Raw genomic sequence first — 23,206 nt, 5'->3', positions numbered from 1 at the left:
ACCCGGCCAGTGGGTGTCGTGATTATCGCCATTAGACAGTGACACATACATCCAGCTACCGTTAGTGCGTTGCGAATATATTAGGTGGAATGATATCCCACCTGGAACCACTGATTAAATTATTTTTATACGACTAAGCATCCCCATTAATCTCCAGAAGAGACTAAAAAATATGTTAATCGACAAAATACCATTTTCGCCAGTGAGTAATATGTTTGTGAATTGATTAATTTGTGGAAAAGGGCTCACGTAGTTCTTTTTGATGATGTTACGCTGCTTTTAGCAATGGCGTTGGAGTACAAACACTTGCTTAATATGATCTATCCATGCTGAAAATGGAACGCTAATGATACATTGCCTTCGCCACTGCCAGTAGACTACCCTACCGTCTATACTGTTTTTCTGTGTCATGTGTATGTTGTTAACACTCGGCTCACAAATAAAACATGTGTGAATGTTGGATAACAATAAGTAATAACACACTTATACTTAAACATGTGAAGGTCCCAAATTAGTGTAATAAATTAATGAATTCATCAAATTTGTTCTTAACAATCACAAACTAAACATACATCGACAACAGTTGAAATATTTATTTCTCTCAAAATATCAATGCAGTTTGAAATATGTACATTTCAGTGCCAGGGATATTAAAAACCGTACCACACTCATGTAAAAATATAATGAGTAAACGGTAAGTGTAAAACTTTTAAAATTATTTTTTATTTCATCCATCCAAAATGAATGATAATTAAGTTTCTGTTTGAAGTCAATTTCCCTGACATTGATTGCTAAATGCCCTGTTGTTTTTTCTCTGAAAGTTAACAGTGATTCAAACTTTCACCAACCATTCATATGTTCCAGTAGTAAAGGGATGGTATCAGCCCAAAGGAAATAAATTCAAACCCTGTCTCCAGAAAGGTCCTCAAACACAATCCCAGGCAATACCAGTGTCACCAATTATCAACATATTTACATTGTTGCGTTGAGAGGAAGTCGCCCTTAAAGCTTCCTGTATATTTACGGCGCTTATTCTCCATAAAGGTATCCTTCAATAGGTCAATATTTGTCTACTCTCTCTGCAAAAGGACAATTCTTGTCATAACAAACTTTCATCCTCTTCTTGTGATTGATTTTCCGATACTTCCTCCGATGTCTCATCTTCTTCTTCATCGCTTAAATCTGCCAAAATAATGTTGGAAAACAGACTCATCACCATGTTAGTCTGAAGTGAAATATATTGTGGTTTACAATGTCATATGTGAAGATTTTGACTTCTTCGATTCACATTTGTGACGGGAGTTTAAGACAGAAATAGGATGGGATGTTTTAAATGTGCACTGTCGTCAAGACATTACAAGGAATCACATGCCTATAGTAACGACGTATCCCATTTCAACGTCAACTATGTTCACGTTGCGATATTGCTGAATTATTGCTGATGTCACGTTAAATATGAGCTCACTAACTCGATCACTCTAAAGTAAAGTGTATTTGCTCCACAAACCACTTCCATACAATGTCTTCATCTCATAAGTGCAACTTTCCTCCTACATCAATGTGATAGGACGTGATGTAACCGAATCACTCACTAACTCACTCACTCACCACTATCTGAGTCAGAGTCCTCGGATTCCTCCGTTTCAGTAACGTCATCACTACTATCGTCATCTGATTGTGTTTTCACCGAGTCCTGAACTTGACCTACTGGCTGATACCCCTTGCGTTTGTTATCTGAAAAATGAAAAGATGTAATGATAAACTAAAGTATAGATTAAACATTATTACATTCGTCATGTAAACTAGTGGGCAAAAGAAAGTGAACATTCATATTTGATCGATAAAATCAAAGCAAAGCATACAGTCATTATGGAACATGGTGAATCGACCTTCATCTGTAAACACCGCTGGCAATATGGCTTTCGTTAGCGACCCTCTGTCTCATACCTATGACTCCACTGCGCTGTTAACTGTGGCATACCTTTGGTGGTTTTCTGTCAGTTGAGATATCTGGCCCCTATTCGCTGCCTTTTTATACCAGTTCTTGATAACATTTTGCAAAATCTCCGAGACGAATGCTTTAAATTTGGGAAATCAACGTGTTTCTACACAGCCAACATGCTGCGTTTGAGTGCATGTTTAGTTGGTGTGTGGGCTAACCGGTTCGGCCTAAAAGGATTTTACTTCCCTGGACATCTTTGCCATAAATTCAACATAAAAAAGTGTTCACTTTCTTTTGTCCATGAGTTTATTTTACTAATTAGGTGAATGAGTGAGTTCACATCGGCAATATTGCAGCCACATCGTGACGAGAACGATTAATTATAAAATAATTAGGAAAATGCAGTATAAAAACTGGCTATACATTGCCAACAATTGTGGGCAAATCATCATACAAGGGGGCCCAGGACTGACATGTTGTGGTGGAGTTTAGGGAATGTTTCTCATACTCCAGCTATAAGATGGAGACAGTAGATGCGAGAGTATTTTTTTCAATCAGAAGTGTTGCCACTAATGTGGCAATGTCCCCCGCTGCTACGGACTGTAACATTTATAACATATTCACTACTTTATACTTTTGTGTGTCTGTGTAATCACCCAATAAAGGCTGTCATAAAAATAAATTAAAGACATTGGGTACAATAGTTCAGGAGATATTGCGTTACCAAGAGTCGTGGTGACCTTGAAAATAAAGCCAAGGTAATCAAAATCGACTGGTGTCTGCATAATCCCCCAATGTTGTCTGTCGCCAAATTTGAAGACACTAGGTACATTAATCCATGTGATATCGCGTTAACAAGAGTTTGGAAGTTGGTCAAAGAGTCGTGGTGATCTTGAAAAGAGGGTCATGGTCACCCCGTAATCCCCCAATGAAGGCTATCACCAAATTTGAACACATTGGGTTCAGCAGTTCATGTGATATCGCCTTAACAAGAATCGGACGGACGTACAGACGCTGCTGAATACATAATACCCCGATCCGCGTTGCGGCGGGCAACGCAAAAGGAAAATCCATTATATAATTGTGTTTACAACGCTGATGGTTGCTTCTGAAATCCGGTGTTTTTAAAGACAATGCTCATTGAGCACGACATACTTTTCTGTGCAAATTAAAACCGCCATAACATGCCCACTTCTGAAGAGAAAGAATTACAGTAATTGCGAGGGCCAAGATGCACACCTGTAGTACGTCAATTTATCACAACATAATCTTCTAAATAAATTACAGTTTACAATTTCCTCTTCGTTCTAAAGTTTTTGCGTTGATGTCAGTTACATTGAGAAGTGAAACATTCATCATGGTTGTTAGTTGTGACATTCCAATCGATCAAATGCGACCCGAGGCGGGTCTTCTTTCAGTCTCTTCAAATGTTGACATTTCTTCCTTCAGGACTGAGATGTTTGAGACCGGCGTCTGTACACTGCACGTTTCCTTAACCAGCATTACACCTTGGTACACGTTGCCATCTGCAACTACTTGGCTCTAGATCTCATCGATCAGGACCGGGTCTCTACAGATTCACATTGATTGTCAAAACTCGACTAAATGTGCCATTTCCCTAATGGCTGGCAGGAAGGGGAAATTTGCCATATGCTTTTGTGACCGGTCTCTCAGCTGCCAATGCTTTGATTTCACGGACAATACAACCACAAACACAATAAATTAAGAGTGGAAAATTATAAGGGTGAGGCCTTGACCTCACAGTTTTACAAAATTTCACGAACGTTGGCACTCACCAGTGTACAACAGTGTGCAAGTGAATATGCTGCTCAGCTGATGTCCGGTTTAGAGTTCCTGATGGACGGTGGGGCTGTTACTCAGCCATCGAGTGCAGCAATGCACTTTTTCAAAACGGCCATTCAGAGCAGCTGAGCAATATCTCCGTAGATGCGGTATATAAATGTAGAACATGGCATAAGCGTTAAACCTTATACTGTTTTACCTGGGCTGTAGTTAAATGGTTATTCTTACGTAAATAATGTTAATGTGAAACTGAATCACTGCCTAGAAATTCCCACGGTGTAATGACATAAGATATATTTGTATTATGTAGTAGGACAGATTGGTTAGAGTTCCTAGTATGGTGATCTACCTTCTGTTGTTGGAGATCTGTTTTTATATTGTCCTGTACAAATAATGCTATTAGTTTTACACGATACTTTAGTTCTAGTTGTTTATACTGTCTTTTGACAACAGGTATCTGTATTATTATTTCATTTCAATGTCACATATGTTCCCGTTAGGATATGGCTGAAAGTTTGCCGAGCGGAAGTTAAATCTTAACTCACTCGCTCACTGATTGGCTAGGCGCTGGTACAAGCGTTGTGGTGAAAGGAGAAAACATGTGGTCAGAACGAAATCGGGCTTTGACCCACGACTGGATCCTGTTGCGCCTGAACTCATGTTTCCATTGTCTTTTTTTCCGTCATATAAGAGCAATACTTTGTGTAGTTTGAGTATCATGTCCTTAGGTGAGCGACATGCATGAACTAGGGGCCATGCAGGTAGCAAAAGTAATGTAAGTAACCATGGTCACCTGTGCGATGATCTACCTTCAGTTGTTGGCAATCTATAGCCAGTTTTGTATTGTATTGTTCTCAATAGTTAAACTGATTTAGATTTAATTACTAATCTTAAATGGACATATGTGATATATACCAGTGGTTTTACTGTTCTTCGTCAAAAGGGTTCTCGTTTCTTAATTTCTTGATCTACAACGTCATTATTCCTTGTTCTATTCAGGATATGGCTGCAATATTGCCGATATCACGATAAATATTAACTCACTCACTCACATGCATGATTAAGGAATGAGTTTCAAAACCAGAAAAAACACAAGTGGTAGCAACGGGTTTTGATCGAATTCTAAGAACTAACGATAGTGCATTGTTCAGGCAACCAACCGATTTGCACCCATGGGAACGTTGCTCAAAGACTATGCAGCGTACAAATTAATGCACATTAAACTAGATTAAATGACCTTGATCGTAATATACCATGAACTAAAGAGAACAGCTGCAACAGAATGACATCATATCTGGGTTTTTTTGTAACACTGAACCCTGGTTTGTGTGTGTGTCCGTTTTCCGCCTGAGGCTATTCAGTGCGGGTATGTCCTTGAAATCGATCAGCTCGCGAAAATGAAGTGTTCTGCCTTATACAAACACAGCCGGGCGTGTGATTTCATTCATGTTACTTTCTATCTGACACGTGAAGGTTTTACACTCAGATTCACAAGCACAGAAGCAGGCAGAACTTGCGTTAACGGACATGTATCTGCATATTGATGTTTTTTAATCGTCCTTCTCAAAGAATATATATAATCGAACATACGGAAGATTTGATAAGTAATATAAATCGGAATCGCTGACGTAGATACGTGTCAACGTGGTAGTACGTACTATTTATTAGTAAGTTTCAAAGAGGTCAGAATGTTGATAAGGGTAGGGCACGTCTTAAAGTAGTCTAAGATACATGGTTTGGCTTTGCTGTGGTATTATTTAACTGGTGACGCCTGTCAAACTCAAACCCTCCCATTGTTTCCGTTGGTTACTCAACAACTGCACGGTCGATAAGTATCATACAGTTCAGAGCACATAGGAAACTTACATTACGCTTATCGCTGCGTATTTTGCCTTTATATCCATATATATTTATTGTGATATACTGTATTGCTGTAGTCATGTATATGAAAAACAATTGTAAGTATATCAACATCACTCAGATCAGTGAAGTAATCATTCTAACACTGACCCTTCAAAATGAACAGTCGCCCACTTAAAAGAGCCACTACCACTACATATCACTTTGCCACCTCAAGCCCCAAACCACAACGCAAATCTTCAAATTGAATTCATATTACCAACATACTATAAAACATGAATCAAGATAGTGAGCACGACAGTGACATACATTTATTAACGTCGCGTCTTTACAATCTCGAGTGATTGTTCAGTGTGGAGATCTGAGATCTGTCGTGACTGTGGAAAGGAAAAAAGAAGAGTTATTGTTTTCTATTACTTTAGAATGAAAGTTCCTTTGCTTTTGAATGCTGTCTTTGTGAAAGCGTTATTTCTGAGACGTTTTAGTTTGGACAGACTATCACGTTCAAATAACCTGGCTTACAACAAACCAGGTTTTAGCCAAACATATTATAGGCATTGTAATGTGCAGTTTCAACTTTCTTTGAACTTCAGGGAACTTTAAAAATACCAACGTTTCGTGACTACCTCTTCAGGGACCAGTTCACAGAATACGGTTGTGCAAACCTTGTCACTTGAACAGTACTCCTCCAAAAACAAAGAAAGAAACAAACAAACAACAAGCATTTACATTGTAGTATCTTTATCAATCTCGACAACGATTTTACGAGCATGTCACTTAGAGGTAAATATTAACAGGACACACAACCTTTGGAGAGTGTCAAATTGATAACGTTGAAAGCAGCACCTGAAGCACAACCACCCTCAGAAACAACATGCAAAATGTGTGGCATCAATGTACTCCATATTTCACACATGCAGTCTGACCGGTTAAAACATACCTGTAATCATTCCTCTGGTACAACATGTGGCTCCCAACTTCATTTTTTATGGATGATAATGCCCGAGAAAGAGTCGTCAGTGATGGTGTATAGATAAAAAAAATCACACATATGGACTGGCGTGTGAGGTCACCTGATCTTAATTCCACTCAACATACTTGGGTTTTTACGGTCTTCATGTTAACCCCCAGACTCTGGAGGAACTTGAACAGACAGAGAATGGCAGAACATTCCACAACAGCAACTTTGATTGCTCATTTGGTCAATGCAAAGAAATGTAAATTGGTGCTCCTGATCGTCATACCTGTTACTGACCACTACTTCAATGTCCAAAACTGACTTGAACTTAAATGTTATCGTTTTGCTCCGTCAGTGCAGCACATTGTACACGACTGTTTCACGGTACATGCTGTTGATGAAGTTTGTTATTGCTCAATGCCAATTGTGGCTTCCTCCAGTATCAATAATCATTAACTTTCTGACAGTGATTTAAAGTCTTTAGTGAAGGTACTTTCTCTCTCAACAAAGATGCCTCGTCTGTGAACCGATGAAATATTATCTCACTCACTCACTCATCTGTACATTATGTCCACTGGAAGGATTATATTCCCTTTTCTTGCATTACTGGCTGTGTGTAAGGTCTTTCGGTGAATATGTGTCATGGCTTTAAGCACGCGACCTCTTTGAAGGTACACTTCTAGAAACGATTAGTTTGTCGTAGCGCCTGTTGCTTATTCACATAAACATTCATCAAAAACTAATCCATAGTGTCAAGATAACTTTACTGTGATGACGTTTGTAGAGCTAAAATAACACCCATTCTCTGATACCAGTCTCTTCGAATCGCTCCATTTGAAGAGATGTTTTTAACAATAGGTGTGTCAAAACACGGTGCTAATTAAGACCCCCTGTGAAGCTTCGCGAATCGTTTGTGATCCGGACATTTCATGGGTCCGTGTTGCTCCAGCAAACAAGTCCAAAAATAGACCTGCATTGGAAAATATTGTTTTGATGAAAATGGTGTTGAATAAAAGGTATCTCAGAGAAGTATTCTTCACACAGCAGCATTCTGGTGTGTTACAAGGCAGCATTCTGGTGTGTTATTTCTGTTTGCATTAGAATTATTCAGCAACAGAAATTATATTTTTCAAATGGTTCCATGTCATATTTAGCTTTTTACCTAATGGAATTGAAATGTGTGTGAAGAACAACGATAAAATAAGGGCTCCTGATTCATTGCACACTTGCTTGTCTTAGTAGCACGGTCCTCATCAAATTTTGTCTCATTATAATCATTTCTTACCAGAGATTTAGCTGTCGCTATCAACAGATGGGGACGTTATGAATGGATCCTTTGGGATTCTCCTAACATATAAACATGACAAACTGTGGTATCACCTATATCAATACTGTTCAGTCGGATTGGTATAGAAAATACAAACGGAAGAATGGCTATAGTAAATATGGGATACACAGTACAAACGTACCAAAAGATGTCAACGCATATTGTCTCTCTGGCTATCAGTAGTGGGCAATGCATACACGCTTGATAATTATTACGGATCTCATTCAAAAAGTGGATACAATGTGTTAAGCTGTTGTCCAGTCATAACATGGGACACTAAGGTAATTAACTGAAGCTACTGGGCCTCCCTGATCTTTCTTCTTGGCGACTAAGGGAAACGTATGACTGTTAAGGAAAATCGCAAGGGTGCTGTGAGAACCCCACCAATTATCTAACCTCGCCATTGATTTGACTAAGAACTGAGCCACTTGATCACCAAGTGTACGCTGAAATGCTACTAATCATCCATCTTAGGTCGGTGATTACAAGGTAATTGTCTACCTGCTTAAAACATTTCCTGTAATTGACCTACATGAAATAAACATGCATTACTCAAAGAACAATACCTCCATTTTCTTTAGATGGATAAACTGACTTCATTTAGATGTTCAATAATCACAATAATGACTCCGCAAAAGGTAGGTCTCGTTTAGACTATCCTTTAATAATGTCTTCATTACTTTAACGTGGGCGTGATTAATGTGTGATGTACATGTTGTCACAGATACACGGAATTTCTTTCAAGTAATTGTACCTTCACATGCTCAGATAAGCAAACGATTGTGCCTTCGGAGTAGGTTTCCTGAAACGTCTTGCTTAAAGTGGCAGGAACTCCTTAAATCAATAAGTGTTCAAACCAGGTCAGGTTGAATATTTCACATCATATATGTATCATCAAACATAGAATGACCCAATGAGAGAGAGAGAGAGAGAGAGAGAGAGAGAGAGAGAGAGAGAGAGAGAGAGAGAGAGAGAGAGAGAGAGAGAGAGAGAGAGAGAGAGAGAGAGAGAGAGAGAGAGATTTGTGCTTAGAAAAGATGGCAGATTGTGCGGAGCGTTTATGTCCTTTTTGTATCATTCATTGTTGAATAGAAAAGAATGTCATTTCTGTCTCTCGAGTTCTACAATGCTCTCAGAGCAAATACAATTCCCAAACAATGTTATAGTCTCCCATCATATGAGAAGCTGTTTCAGTTGTTTATGTCAAGGAATACAATTGTCAATAATGATCTTGGGAAATAATTATGTCTTTCATTTTTGAGAGTGTAATATCCCTAGATCCTGATGTGTACCCTGCTCTGTGGCATCCAAGTTAACGATTGTATTGGCGCTTGTTGAACTGTGCACTTGGCATAACATGTATAGTCTGGTTCATAATTATTGAGAATTTTTCTTCTTACTTTGAGCTATCCTAACACCTCAACTGATTCACTGATACTTAAAACTAAGTAATGGTATAAGGGAGGTAACTCATCTTGGCCTACTGAGTATAGTAAAATTAGAGTTACCTCCCCTGAATTTGTAGCAGACGTCATTTTCCTCAGCACTGTCAACAATGTCTGCTGAAGATAAAAGGAGGTTGATTTTTGAGTTGTGTAATCAAGGAATTGATGATGTAAATACATTGGCAGAGAGAACAGGAACTCCTCTTTCTACTGTGTATAGGATTAGGAAGAATTTTAAAGAGGGAAAGGATTTTGGGCACCAGAAAGGAGCAGGGAGACCCAGAAAATTGGACTTCTCATATCGCGTCCGGCTAGGAATTTTAGCGTCTAAAAAGCAAAGGGCAAGAATCTCCAACATCAGGTATGAAATGATAGAAAGGGGATCAACAGTTGTATCAAAATCTACAGTTAGAAGAAATTTGATTGATCTTGGATGGGAGAAAAAGACTGGAATTCCTTCTCCTCTCATGAAACAAGAACATAAAGACAGGCGTGTTGAGTGGTGTTTGGCACATGAAAACTTTGACTGGGAAAATGTGATTTTTACTGATGAAAGCTCAATATGGGTATATCCCAATAATGTGAAAATATGGACAAAGCCTGCGTCAGCACCGTTGTATCGACGACCTAAATACAGCCCAAAGGTTCATGTATGGGGAGGGATCTCCTTATTAGGAACGACCCCGCTGTGTGTGTTTGAGGGAAATCTGACAAGTCAACGCTACACTAACATATTAGATAATTTTCTCCTTCCAAGTGCACATGTGTTTTATGGAAATGACTGGATTTTGCAGCAAGATAATGATCCTAAACACACCGTAAAACATGCCAAGCAGTGGTTTCAGGAGAAAAATGTGACTGCATTACCATTTCCAGCATATAGTCCTGACTTAAATCCCATTGAGAACATTTGGGGGATGATGAAGGAATGTGTGAATCAAAAGGGGTTGACAAAAATTGAAGACATGAAGAGAGAAGTGGTCCGATACTGGGACAGCATAACTCACGAGGCACTAACCTCTCTGATAGGAAGTATGCCTATCCGTCTTAGACTGTGCCGTGAAGCTCAAGGAGACTTGATAAAATATTAAATTGTTACCTACACAACATGAAAAGGTCAGTTTACTTTCACAATACATTCAATTTTATCTGATTTGTTCTCGTTTAATAATATGAAATGCTTTAGCTATTCTCAATAATTTTGAACCATACTGTATAAGGGCCTGTAGACCCCTTAGTAAACCTCTCCCTCTCGTGGTATTGCGACGTTGCTTTTGCCTTTCAGACAACCTGCAAACACATCCTCTGCTGAGTTCGTACTCTATTAACAAAACGATCATAGGCGCAAGGTGTGACACAGATACACACAGGAAAGAAAGTCGAACGCCTTCAACAATATCTATCTCCCGAGCTAAGTAATGACGCATTTGATGGAGTGCCTGAAAAGCACACAGAAACGTCAATTATATATTTCCTTTCAAACACTGAGTAAGTTAAAAAAATGAAAGGGGCACTGATGTCGACATGAAAACTGTATCACGAATGACATACAAAACAAGGTTTTCCCATGTTGAAGAACTGTCACGAAGTGTAGCACGCTCTGAAGATTTGGGAGCTTCAATAAACATTTAACGCCCTGAAAACAACCCATTGCAGCATACACTCGCATTTCCTCTGCTATCACGAATCACTGTACGACAAAGCCAATTCCGCGTCTGTTTTGCGATCACGAACACGGCTGGTCTATGCCAAAGCTGTTATCATTACAAATATTGATATTACCTTTCGCATCCTGACAGCTGTGCGAGAATTTAGTGGCATCATGTGAACGTTCGTGTTGATCCCGAAATAATATCACTTCTTCTAGGAAATGTCAAAGTGACTAATACATGCCCGTGCGACATGAGATGGTATGATCTGGAGATCGATTTCACATGAATGGTATCATATTCTCAGCTAGTCAGACAAGTCAAAAGATAAACGATGGAAGGGAATGTCTGTCTGAACATAAAATATAGCCAAGCCCTTTCAATAACCAAAAGACAAATGTTCTAGTACGAGAGTACTGACAATACTGGGCCCCGTTTCACAAAGCTCTCGTAAGTCTAAGATCTCGTACCTTTTCTCGTAGCATCCGTAGCTCCTGTGTTACAGTATAGGAGGTACATTGGCTACGAGAAAACTTACGAGATCTTAGGCTACGAGAGTTTTGTGAAACGGGCCGCTGGTTTTACATCGTCATGTATGTATTACCATCAGGCAAGTGTAAAACAACCAGATGGTCGACAGTCATGAAGAGCAAACCACTTGCATCATTTATTTCAAGAAATGAATTGTCATGCAAGTCGGGCATAGAGAGCTTGGATGCAACGGCGTAGAAGGTACAACATGGGAAGTGCATGTCTGATGTCTAGCGACATGATGTTGCTGGAATGGAGGCGTCACTCAACTGAAAGAAAATGTCAGCCTCAACATCATATTCTTGTTCAAGGACGCCTAGCTATCACTTCCGAGGAGCAGTACGTAATAGCGACATTAGCCCTGTGAACGATACTTACGAACTAATTTCGGAGATGGAATATTATATCAAAGTCATTACACCATAATAAAATACATAAGTTATCGCTCGTGCATGTACATATATTTAGAATATGTTGAATTTAGTAGAAATATGGCTCTTCTGTCTTCATACAAACACATAAAACACGAAGAAAAGCATCGTAAAAGAACTAGAGAAACATGATATAATATCAGCAATGGCTGAATCTCCAATAGCTAGCAGCTGAAGGGGTGGTGCAAATCCAGCGAGGGTCCATGAAGATAACAGATATACTGTAAATCCCCACGTTCCCTGAAGGCTATCTTCCTTCACCTTAAGTCCCACAACATTCTAAGTAAATTTGATGCGGCCAAACTTTTAATCGTAGTATATTTGATGGTTTTAGCAATGGCTAAATTTCAGTATCATGAGGGGATGGTGTAAATCCATCTGGGGTCCATGCAGGTAGCAAAGTCCCCATGGTCCCTAACATGGTTATCTGCCTTCAGTTGTTGTCGATCTACAGTCCGTATTTCATATTGTATTGTCCAAATAGTGACATGTGTTTTAACTTTCCGCACTAGTTGTAATGATAACTGTGATATTCTTCTTTTTAACTGTCCTTTGACGACAGGTTTTTATAATGTATACATATTCATTTTAATATCAAAATGTTCGCGTCACGATATGGCTGAAATATTACCGATGTGACGTTAATTATCAACTCACTCACTCACTACCTTCAGCTGCTGGGGTACGTAAGTCCCATAACTTTCGAAGTAAATTAAAGCTCTCCACTGTTTTACTCGTAGCATATGTGTAGTTTTAATATATGGCTAGATATGACGAAATTGCTAACGGCTGAAGGGATGGTGTAAATCCAGCTAGGGTCCATGCAGGTAGCAAAAGTACTGTAAGTCCCCATGGTCCCTAGTAGGGTGATCTACCTTCCGTTGTTGGCAATCTATAGCCCGTGTTTATATTGTAGTGTCCTTGGTAATTAAAGTGTTTTAGATATCATTACTAGTTTTAAATGAATGTCTGTGATGCATTAGTGGTTTTGCTGGTTTTTTGTCAACAGTTTTTAGATTGTTTCAAGTATTATTGATGTATATCATGTTTCCTTGTATTGTTCTCGTCACGATATGGCTGCGATATTGACGATGTGACGATAAATATTAACTCACTCACTCACTCACTCACTCACTCAGCTGCTGGCGATAATCGACCAATGAATCTACAACAAGTTATAGTGACAATGTGGCTGAAATAATATCCACGTACCCATAAACTTTAAATCGCTCTCACACTGAGGTCTTTGGAGATTCTGGGTTAAGAATTGTGTGTATAATATGCGTTAGAAAAACAACGAGTGATGCATCACACCATGAATATCAAAATCAAGTAATGATCTTAAGAATTTAAGACTGCCATCATCATGAAGACTTGACGCTGGTAGAAATTGTATTCTGTAACCTACCCACTCTTTGGTATTTATGTGACTGCTGGAGCTACATTTACCGATATGTTCAAACTGCAGGCACATAAAAGTATAAAATCAACATAATTGAATCTTACAGTCCTCATGGGCTTACTTGTTATTTAAATAACCATAATATGCTTCATTTGCAGACAATAATACCCGAGGAATGGTTGTAGCGGTACAAGCGCCTACAATAAGATTAAGGAGTGACATTAAGTTTTATGTCCTTGATACATCACTGTTACCAATTAGATTAAGTGTCCCCCAAAAATTGTCGAGTCATGTTTAAATTTTTCGATGATGTTTTCAGTTCGAAAGAAATGCAGAATATTAAAGCGATTACATATTGATAAGAAGCATAACGGCAATATTAAGTGTCATGTTTTCGCCATCTTGGATAACTACATTTGATTTTTTGGTTGACATGGGCAGCTATTTCCATATTCCTTCATGTCATTTTCATTTAAATTTTCAAACACTATTACATTGATCTGAAGGATGTTTTATTCAATTTAGTAATTCCATTTAATGTTACCAGCTGGCATATTTGTTTAGTTGATGCAGTAATTTAATCATCCCAAACTCGTTCCACCAGATGGAATCTTGAGAAATTTTTAAAATTAGACCATTGTGTAGTTCTGAATTACCAACAAATGGCAATACTAAGAATGAAGATTTTTATGGATATCAACTTCTTTATATGAGAACACAACGTTTCGGAGTTAATGCTTACTCCTTCATCAGGTGATTGAGAATGGGGTACAGAGTTATATTTATATGTACAGGTAAAACACTAACAAAGTAACAAGTGGAATGAATTAACGAAAGTTGGAAGCCAGTATAAACAAGCGCTGATTGGAAGCCGACAGTTATGATAACAATGATGGAAGCCAATGGTAATACATTACAGATGATGGGATATGTTTACTTAACACAGGTAAGGACGATGTACATGATTGGGGATAAGGATGGAAGCCAGTGGTGATACATTACGCATGACTGGATGATGTTTACATAACACATGATTGGGGATTAAGGATGATGTACATGATATATATGAGGGTTGATGATGTACAAGCACAAGTGGCAATACTATTCCCTGTCACTGACTGTAGGTGTAAGCTGTACCCTCCAGACACTAGTTATCACTGTTCACCGGGTTTTGGAACTTAGGGAAACTTGCAACCTTGACATAGAATATATCAGGAGCAGTAACTATACATATAGAGAAGGCATACTCTTGCTGTTGGTCTCGTTTGTTTTCTCCCTTTCCATGACATCTACCCATTCAATACATAAGGTCCAGTTCCACAAATATGGCATTTATTTATATATGTTATTTATGACATTTTACTTATTACCCATATGGCAAATGTTCTGCAAATTTGTGAAGTTTATGGACTAGTTATAATACAATGCATTTATGATCGGATTGCATTTCGGAATCCGCCTAAGATCACCGAATGATACTGTTGTATGATCGTAAGAACAAATGGACTTGACAGCAATTAATATAACCTGTGTTGATATATTGACTCGAGTTAATATATTTGAAGTTATAAGGCAAACGATGGGCGTTGTGTTTGTTGTCATTTCTTGGATTCGGGGTTGCCAAACACAACTAAAATACCAAAACATTATCTGAAACCTTACATTTATGGGCTTCGAATTGGAACAAACCATTTTGTATCCCAAGGTCTTTCTTTCCTGAGTTAAATTCATTACAGAAAAGTTTCAACAGAACCACAGTTAAAATATCATTCATACAATCTTAATGCTGTTCCGGGCGGAATCCTAAGCTAGTTAATCAAAAGGTCTCAGCTAAGAGGTCTCTTGGGGCACATTAAGTCATCTAGTCGTGAGCTATACATTACAGACATTAGGAAGGCTTCAATCAATGTCGCCAGCTTCATCATTCCTAACTGTAGACTCTTTGCTCGCCCCGATGGCTTTGTAAAGTCTAGACATGAACAAGCTTATTTGGCCCATCTGTGCCAGTGGGACACCGACTCACTTTAACAAAAATATCCAGTTACGCTACAATAAAACACAAGGACCATTTACTTGGCAAGGTGTTGCAATGATGAGTAAACTGTTATATTTGTGATCATTTACAATATGCTTCATTCGTTAAAGGTGGATATAGTTAGTCGTGTGTGTACACCAATATACTTCTGGTTCCTGTTATGTCCTAAATAGGGAGACGTGATTGTTAATGATTATAAACCGATGATTACCACCGGTGAGTATATTGTCTCCCCGAATGGCCCCTAGTGTGCCCAAACTGTAAAGAATCTTTTTAATAAAGTTAATTATCACTTAATCATTGAAAGGAAACAGAATTATTAGAGAAAGTTTGAATACTATGTTTTATACATAGATACATGTTTTCAGCAGGGTGATATTAATTAGCAACTGCGATTGTTAGTGGCTGTACCCTCGAAGGGGGTTAAAGTAGCGTAAAATTATTGTCCTCCTGAGAGGGTACTTAAGTCCAACAAATTTTCAAAGTCAATTTTGATCACACATACTTTTCAATCGTAGTAATTTTATTTCAAATTCTGGCTAAATCTTCCTACCATTGTCGGCGAATGAAGGGATGGTGTAAATCCAGGTAGGGTCTATTGCAGGTAGCACCCTGATATGGTGATCTACCTTCAGTTGTTGGCAATCTATAGCCCATTTTTATATCTTAATGTCCTCTATTGTTAACCTGTGTCTGATTTAATTACTAGACTCAAATGGATATCTATGATAAATACCTTAGGGTTTTTCTGTTCTTCGTTTCTTATATTCTTGATCTACAATGTCAATATTCGTTGTTCTCATCACGATATAGCTGCAATATTGCCGATGTGACGATAAATATTAACTCACTCACTCTCTCTCCCCAAATATACCCATAATACCACTCTTTCAAAGAATGTTATTCCTTGCATGGTTGTAATCGTAGTACTTTGGTCAGGATAAATTGTTGGCTAAGCTTGCATAAAGGTAGGTATGGGCATAGTGAAAATCTAGCCCGGGAACCGTGTTAGAAGCAGACGTGCTCAAAGTCCCCTTGGTGTCCAGTAATGTGCCCTTTCGTATGTTGCTTGTAGTCTGTTGCCCTGTAGTACATCGTGTCCTTGAATAGTGATTGAACGTTTTCAAACGTTCTCAAACAAGTTGTAAGCATAATCTTTGATAATCTATAACCGTTGGTGAAAGATCTGTACAAAGTATAAATATAGTTATTCTTAGTGTATGTCGCTCTGAAATCTTGCCAAAGTTACGCTGCATGGCATCTCGGGTGCTGAAATCCTGAAGGGAAAGGGGAACTGCATGTTCCAATGATGCCTAGCGTGTTTACTTAGCTTGGTTGACTGGTGATCTGTAGTCTGGCTTTCATTAGTACATCTGCTACATGTTTAAATGTCTATAAAGTTTTATAAGGTTTGTTTAATTCTAAAAGAGTGTTACACCGTCCAGTTTCCTGCAGTATGTTCTTTTGACAGTGTTTCCTTACTTTCAAATTTATAGTGCCGCAAAATATGATATGTCTGTGAATAGTTCAAACACAGTCGTACAGTTCTAATTCAACTGTTATTTGATTAGAGGTAGTGACAGTATTCAGGGACTTAGGATGCATAGGCAGAGTGAGTGAGTGAGTTTAGTTTACACCGCACTCAGCAATATTCCACCTATATGGCGGCGGTCTGTAAATAATCGAGTCTGGACCAGACAATATCAACAACATGAGCATCGATCTGTGCAATTGGGAACCGATGACATGTGCCAACCAAGTCAGCGAGCTTGACCACCCGATCCCGTTACTCGCCTCTTACGACAAGCATAGTCACCTTTTATGGCAAGCATGGGTTGCTGAAGGCCTATTCTACCCCGGAACCTTCACGGGTCCGTAGTCAGTGTATGGTGATGGCTACATGGAGGACATCACCCAGTTTCACGAATTGGAGAGCAAACTGGCGTTTACATCACCCATTACTATGCCATCTTGTCCAGTTTTGCTACCTTTCAGAACGAAACACCAGGCTACGATTACCGTTTCGCAAACACATCCGCTTTGATAGTGATGAATTCTCATTAGGCTTATGACACAACCATATGGCATTTCCGTTGTTAGAAAATGTCTGATAAGTATGAAAAAGCTCGGATGATAGCCTGTGTGTAATCTGTTACAACACATTTGTTGTGTTGTGTTTGTTCGTGAGCAAGTGTGTACAGTGCTGTGCGTGAAGTATGTATTTCTGACTGAGTGTGAAACATTGTGTATATGCCTGTCTGAAGTGTTCTAAATAATATATCGAAAATTCACAGAAATGTTAGCAACCCCGCAAAACTATGACGTTATACAAATACACGCACATTCATGCTTAAACAGAACCCTTAACCGAGATTCTCGTGGTTCAATAAATACATCACCCTGACAACGCATATATTCCAAATGTTTGCGAGACTTCTACATTACTCGGACGCCTATTGTTTATGGCGAAGTGGATAGAATATTAATGAATGTCACGCTGTTCTGTTTTTTTCTGTAGAATATGGTGATTTTTTCATTTGCTCTCTCGTATGATACACAATAGAGTGGTGAATGCTTTGCTTTGTTCTGAAGTATTGATCGAAGTCCGACAGGTCTGCAGGGTTCTTTACAGATATAATGGTGTTACAATACGAATTAATCTAATTGTATTACAGACTGCGTTATTGCGATTGCTCCATAACCTTTCAAGGCATCACCAATATATTACAAACATAATTTCTCAATAATGGTACCAAGGCGCCACAAGGAAGACTGTTTTGAAATTGCTTCGACAAACTAACTTCAAAATACATGGCTATTAGATTACGAAGGCCAAACCATTCATTTTATATGTTCTCAAGTCTCGCGCAGCATCTTCGGGTTGAGTTAAAACATGCTAGTTTCAACAAACGATATTGTCTTGTGCAAGCGGCAAATCCCCGTGTCTGACAAGATTTGGTGGATGGATATATGTTTCTATGGAGAGTTCTAGATTATTGTTTGAATGAGATATCGACACACGTGTGTTTGCGTGTGAGTCTCCTCGTGTGGATCCTGACATGCGGATTATGCTTTGTTAGCAAAATCACAGACTATGCTGCAGATTAAAACGTCTAGCCCGCTCAGACTGAGCATACCGTTTCCAACCAGCACTTGTTATAGTTAGCCTCGAATATCAGACTTTTGATGATTGTATAGGTTTACAACTTCCTTTCTGATGCATGCTTAAGCTCGAGGACAGGCACGGTTATATCTTGTACATCTCTTATCGTCCTTTGGGTTGCTTGCATGGGTGAGCAAGTGAGTTTAGTTTTACGTCGCTCTCAGCAACATTCCATCTATATGGCGGCGGTCTTTATATAATCGACCAGACAATCCAGTGGCCAACAGCATGAGCATCGATCTGCGCAATTGGGAACCGATGACATGTGTCAACCAAGTCAGTGAGATTGACCACCCGATCCCGTATAATCGGCTCTTACGACAAGCATAGTCGCCGTTTATGGCAATCATCGGTTGCTGAAGACCTATTCTACCCCGGACTTTCACGGGTCGTTGTTTGCATGAGTGTGTTGAGGGTTGGGAGAGAGCGTGTGTTAGTATGTATGCCCCCATATTATTGTCCAGACTATTATGATATCCAACTTACACACAGTGCCTCCTAACGCATAGGATATCCTACTCAGAAACAACATACCGAGTTAAACAAGCCTTTGTTGTATCCTTAGTATCGAGCGATAGTGGGTAAAAAGAAATGGTGTTTCAGTATGACGGAGACAGGAGGTCGACCCACCTACGTTCCACCTTCAGAGTGAGTGAGTTAAAATATATCTTCACACCGGCAGTATCTCAGCCATATTGTGACGAGAACAATTAATGTTCTACATACTGATCAATAGTAAATTGTAAAAACCTGTCAACGAAGGACAGTAAAATAACTATATTATCACAGATTAGAATATAAAACTAGTAATTAGATCTAAAACAGTTTAACTATAGATGACAATACAAGGTAAAAACAAGCTGTATATTGCCAACAACTGAAAGTAGATCACCATATTGAGAACCGTGGGTCCACCTTCAGAGCATACGCAGTGTCTACTAGAAGAGCAAGGACGCTGTCGGTGTAGTCAAAATGTAAATGGGATAAACGATGTCAAGTCATCATTCTCTATCCCAAAACAGTCATTTCTTGGTACACAATTTTAACTTGTTATTTTCACGTCACTTTAATTAGTCTTTCTTACACATGGATTTTAATGCAAACGATGAACGAACAGTGTTTGTTCCCGACATATGTACTGAAAACCAGCATGGTCTGAGCGTTTGTACAATTGAAGTGCAAGGAATACAAATTTACTCTTTCAAAGTGTGAATTACCACACAGCAATTACACTAATATAAATTCAGTGAGAGTGTATAAAGAGTAATGTATACACAATATTTTGTCTCATAGATAACTGGTCGAGACTGAAAGGCATTTCAGTTTGACAGAAAATACTGCGTAATATGTTTTGTTTCTCCTATTCCAGAAGCAACAGATGTTGCATTATTAATGCATAGATCATATCTCTTTCAGTACATGCAAAGAAAACTGTGATCTATATCTGCTGTATGTTGACAACGCAACGCGATGTTTACCCAACACTAACATTGCCATGTCCTGAAAGCTTCTGTTAAATCTGTATCAAATCTGGTTTGATTGTAGCCACTTTCTGTCTCCTCGCATTTCCCAGTCACCATAGACTGTCCGTGCAAACTATACCTACCCCTGGATTAAGGCAAAATAATTATATGAATTACATAAATGGATCATGAAAATCAGTGCTGACACCAGGTGTCTCCGAAATGAGTAGGATTGGAGAGAGTGAGTGAGTGAGTGAGTGAGTGTTACGCCGCTTTTAGCAATATTCCAGCAATATCACGACGGCAGACACCAGAAATGAGTTTCACACATTGCGCGGAATGGAACCAGGGTCTTCGGCGTGAGAAGCAAACGCTTTAACCACTAGGCTACCCCGCCGTGGCAAGTAGGTACAAATTATATAGTCTTCATCACTAACAAGGTATCCTTGGTTGTTCAAGGGCTTTTTTCGCCAGATATGTACTACTGTCAGTGTTATTTGGTAGAAATTATAGAGCTGATGAACGAACGTCTTAGCCACATGGCCAGCCCACCGCCCCAACTGTGAGTGGAAGGATATACGGAGTTTATATATCTGTCTGCACATTGTTGGCTTATCCGAAATCGCAGTGACATTTATACTCAAATGTGTAACGTCTCTGTTTAGATGAAACCAGGACTACTAAATGAGATGAAAAAACCTGATTTATATTAGTCTGCTGCCATTTGAAGGTTTTCCTCATATCTCTTATCTGTAATTAATGTGATATATACATTTTACCTCTCAACAAATATGTCTAGATCTACAACAGCATATTATGGACTTAAGATATCTTCTTGTATCGTAATCAAAATGATGGCTCAGCTTTTGTTCGGGTTTTGAATGTGGTTAGTATAGGAAAGTGCAGATATGACAAGGACTTATAAAAGCAAGCAAATGTAGGCGTTATTATCGACACGGGCTGCTTTTGTTACTGCACTACAGCACGTGTCCATTCTCCACATGTTGACAACTGTAACAGCTGCTAAGGCTTTCAGTGAGTCGGTGTCTGGCAGCAGTGCTATCACCTTTGCATGCAGGAAGACATAGTGCGATGAGTGTACAGAGTCCAGTGATATATTATCAATGAGGAGAAAGTAATTACGACAGAACATGTGCTCTGCAAATTGTAAATAATAGATTGTTTACCCAAGGCACAATACATGTTTCAGTGAAGTTTGTTCCAGACACGTGGAAGTGAAGGTGGATATTTGGCCATAGTTTGTATAGCATTCATTCACCACTATTTCAGAGAGCAAACTGACAGATAAAACAATGTCATGTAACATCACATACTGTCAGAATATGATGTTTCACCGCTCGAAGCAATATTCCTGCAACATCACGTTGAGGGACATCAGCAATGGGCTTGTATACCCATGACATATTATACCAATGGGGAAACCAAACCCGTCCTTTCGGCGTGGCGAGCTTTTAACCGCTTGGCTACCCAAACACCCATCATGTAACATAAACTTAATGCACATGCATAATTAAACTAGGATACAGAAATTCATTTGGTTCCACGTAGACTGAACCAAGAAAGCATCTGTACGGTAACAAGTTAGTTCGGTATTTTCTGCATAATACTTATTTAATGTCTTTCAGTGCTATCATTATAGTTATTAAGCTGACATACTGGCGATTTTACAACATGTTTGACAGTTAATAACTTTAAAGTACTGATACATGTATATCATTGATGGTAACAATCATTTCGTGTCCAAAAAATTACTTTGTTATTACAACTAGTAATAACTGTGACCGTTCTTACGTTTGATAACATCCTTCGTTGACAGGTTTTATAATATACATATAGTCCATTTCATTTTTAAATGTTCTCGTCACGATATGGCTGAAATATTGCCGATGTGACGTTAAATATTAACTAACTCACTCACTCACGTTTGATAACAGCCGTGATATTTCTGGAATATAGCTAAAAGTGGCGTAAAAGTAAACTCACTTACGTTTGACTGAAGGAGGTGGAGTCATCATCTGTCGAATACCCTCAGGAATCTCTTTAAGTGGAATCCGCTCCACCTTCACTTTACGACAATGTCCCAACTCCTCAAGACGACGGAATAGATGGAGTCGGGTGTTGTTGAGGGTGAAGAAGTGCCCATCCTTCTCCGCTACCTGTAACCGCGGGTATTCCCCCCTCTCAACCACTTTCCGACAGAACTCCCCCATCACCCCTTCGTCATGTAAAGCCTGGGGGTCGAGGCAGTTGGTGAAGTGGATCCGGGACGGTACGAGTCTCACCTCCAGTGGCTTCCTCCTTCCGTTCAGAGTCCTTGAGAACATGAAGAGATATCCTTACAAGTCCACACCTGAATGGGTCACCCGATCGCGAAGACAAATCCACATTGTCACTGAAGGAACAAAAGTTTCCACTACTGTACCACATCCGTCCTCACAGCCTACACGCTTCCTTCACAATAATGACGCTGTTGCCTCAATGACTCCATCAACAGACCCACCCATCAACGTTGCTCTCACAACGCATGCTGACAACAGGCCAATTCACTTTTATTGGGGAAGGCTGCATGGACTAGTCTATTTTCCTCCCATGCCCAGGTGAGATGGATTTAGTGACGGGAGTATTGATCGACCATTACAGCCGCGGTCGATGAAGAGCTAGTTCCCTGAACGCACTGCCATGGCACGGCCCATTATCTTGTCTGTTTCACCAATCCCACTGTCCGCCTGGCGCTGCTTGAGAAAGCCGCAATTAACTACCACTGCCTATAGTATCGCCAGAAAGAGTTGCGCTTTTTGACGAATAATTTGATTTTGGTTGAAGCTGTCCACTCTGGTAGTGTCCACCGCAAGGTTGAAGATTCCATTATTGGTCGACGTCGCCTTTTAATCTAATATCCCCGCCTCAAGTAGCTTCCAAGTGCACAGATTACCAAATCAAATCTTTCGGCCGTTTGTGATAAAAAACAGGCCCGTAATTCTATTAGCACCCTATCCTGTATGATAGGCTTGGACCGTGTACGCCTAGCCTCCCGGTGCTGCCTTTAAAATAGCTAGTGGATCCATTTGACGCCAACTAACACGGGTCAAATCATTACAACATCTGCAAGGACCTTTGATGCCTCCACATCAAATACATCACGGCTAGAAAGCATGTAGTGAAGTACCTTCATGACG

At 39.3% G+C, this 23,206-nt stretch overlaps 1 protein-coding gene and 1 long non-coding RNA gene across 2 annotated transcripts in view; one reads left to right on the top strand and one right to left on the bottom strand.

Moving 5' to 3' along the window:
* The window catches only part of LOC137283747 (uncharacterized), a 702,566-nt gene that overhangs the window by 664,699 nt on the left and 14,661 nt on the right, over positions 1-23,206 (top strand). The gene's annotated exons all lie outside the window — the stretch shown is intronic.
* Positions 579-22,635, bottom strand: LOC137284148 (uncharacterized). Its single transcript, XM_067815837.1, has 3 exons — positions 22,018-22,635; positions 1,609-1,734; positions 579-1,182 (listed from the first exon to the last, which is right to left on the bottom strand). The coding sequence occupies exons 1-3, from the start codon at positions 22,352-22,354 to the stop codon at positions 1,100-1,102; spliced, it is 546 nt and encodes a 181-aa protein (XP_067671938.1). The 5' UTR covers positions 22,355-22,635; the 3' UTR covers positions 579-1,099.

This window comes from Haliotis asinina, chromosome 5 (assembly GCF_037392515.1).
Source record: "Haliotis asinina isolate JCU_RB_2024 chromosome 5, JCU_Hal_asi_v2, whole genome shotgun sequence".
In the NCBI taxonomy this organism is placed as follows: Eukaryota; Metazoa; Mollusca; class Gastropoda; order Lepetellida; family Haliotidae; genus Haliotis; species Haliotis asinina.
This window is presented reverse-complemented; position numbering and strand designations above follow the sequence as displayed.

What these genes read in the sequence shown, in the direction of transcription:
- LOC137284148 (XM_067815837.1), bottom strand. Translation starts at nt 22,354, where the DNA reads ATGTTCTCAAGGACTCTGAACGGAAGGAGGAAGCCACTGGAGGTGAGA. An exon ending in TCCACCTCCTTCAGTCAAAC is followed by an intron (nt 1,735 to 22,017) that starts GTAAGTGAGTTT and finishes TTCATTTTTCAG; the next exon opens with ATAACAAACGCAAGGGGTAT. An exon ending in GGACTCTGACTCAGATAGTG is followed by an intron (nt 1,183 to 1,608) that starts GTGAGTGAGTGA and finishes TTATTTTGGCAG; the next exon opens with ATTTAAGCGATGAAGAAGAA.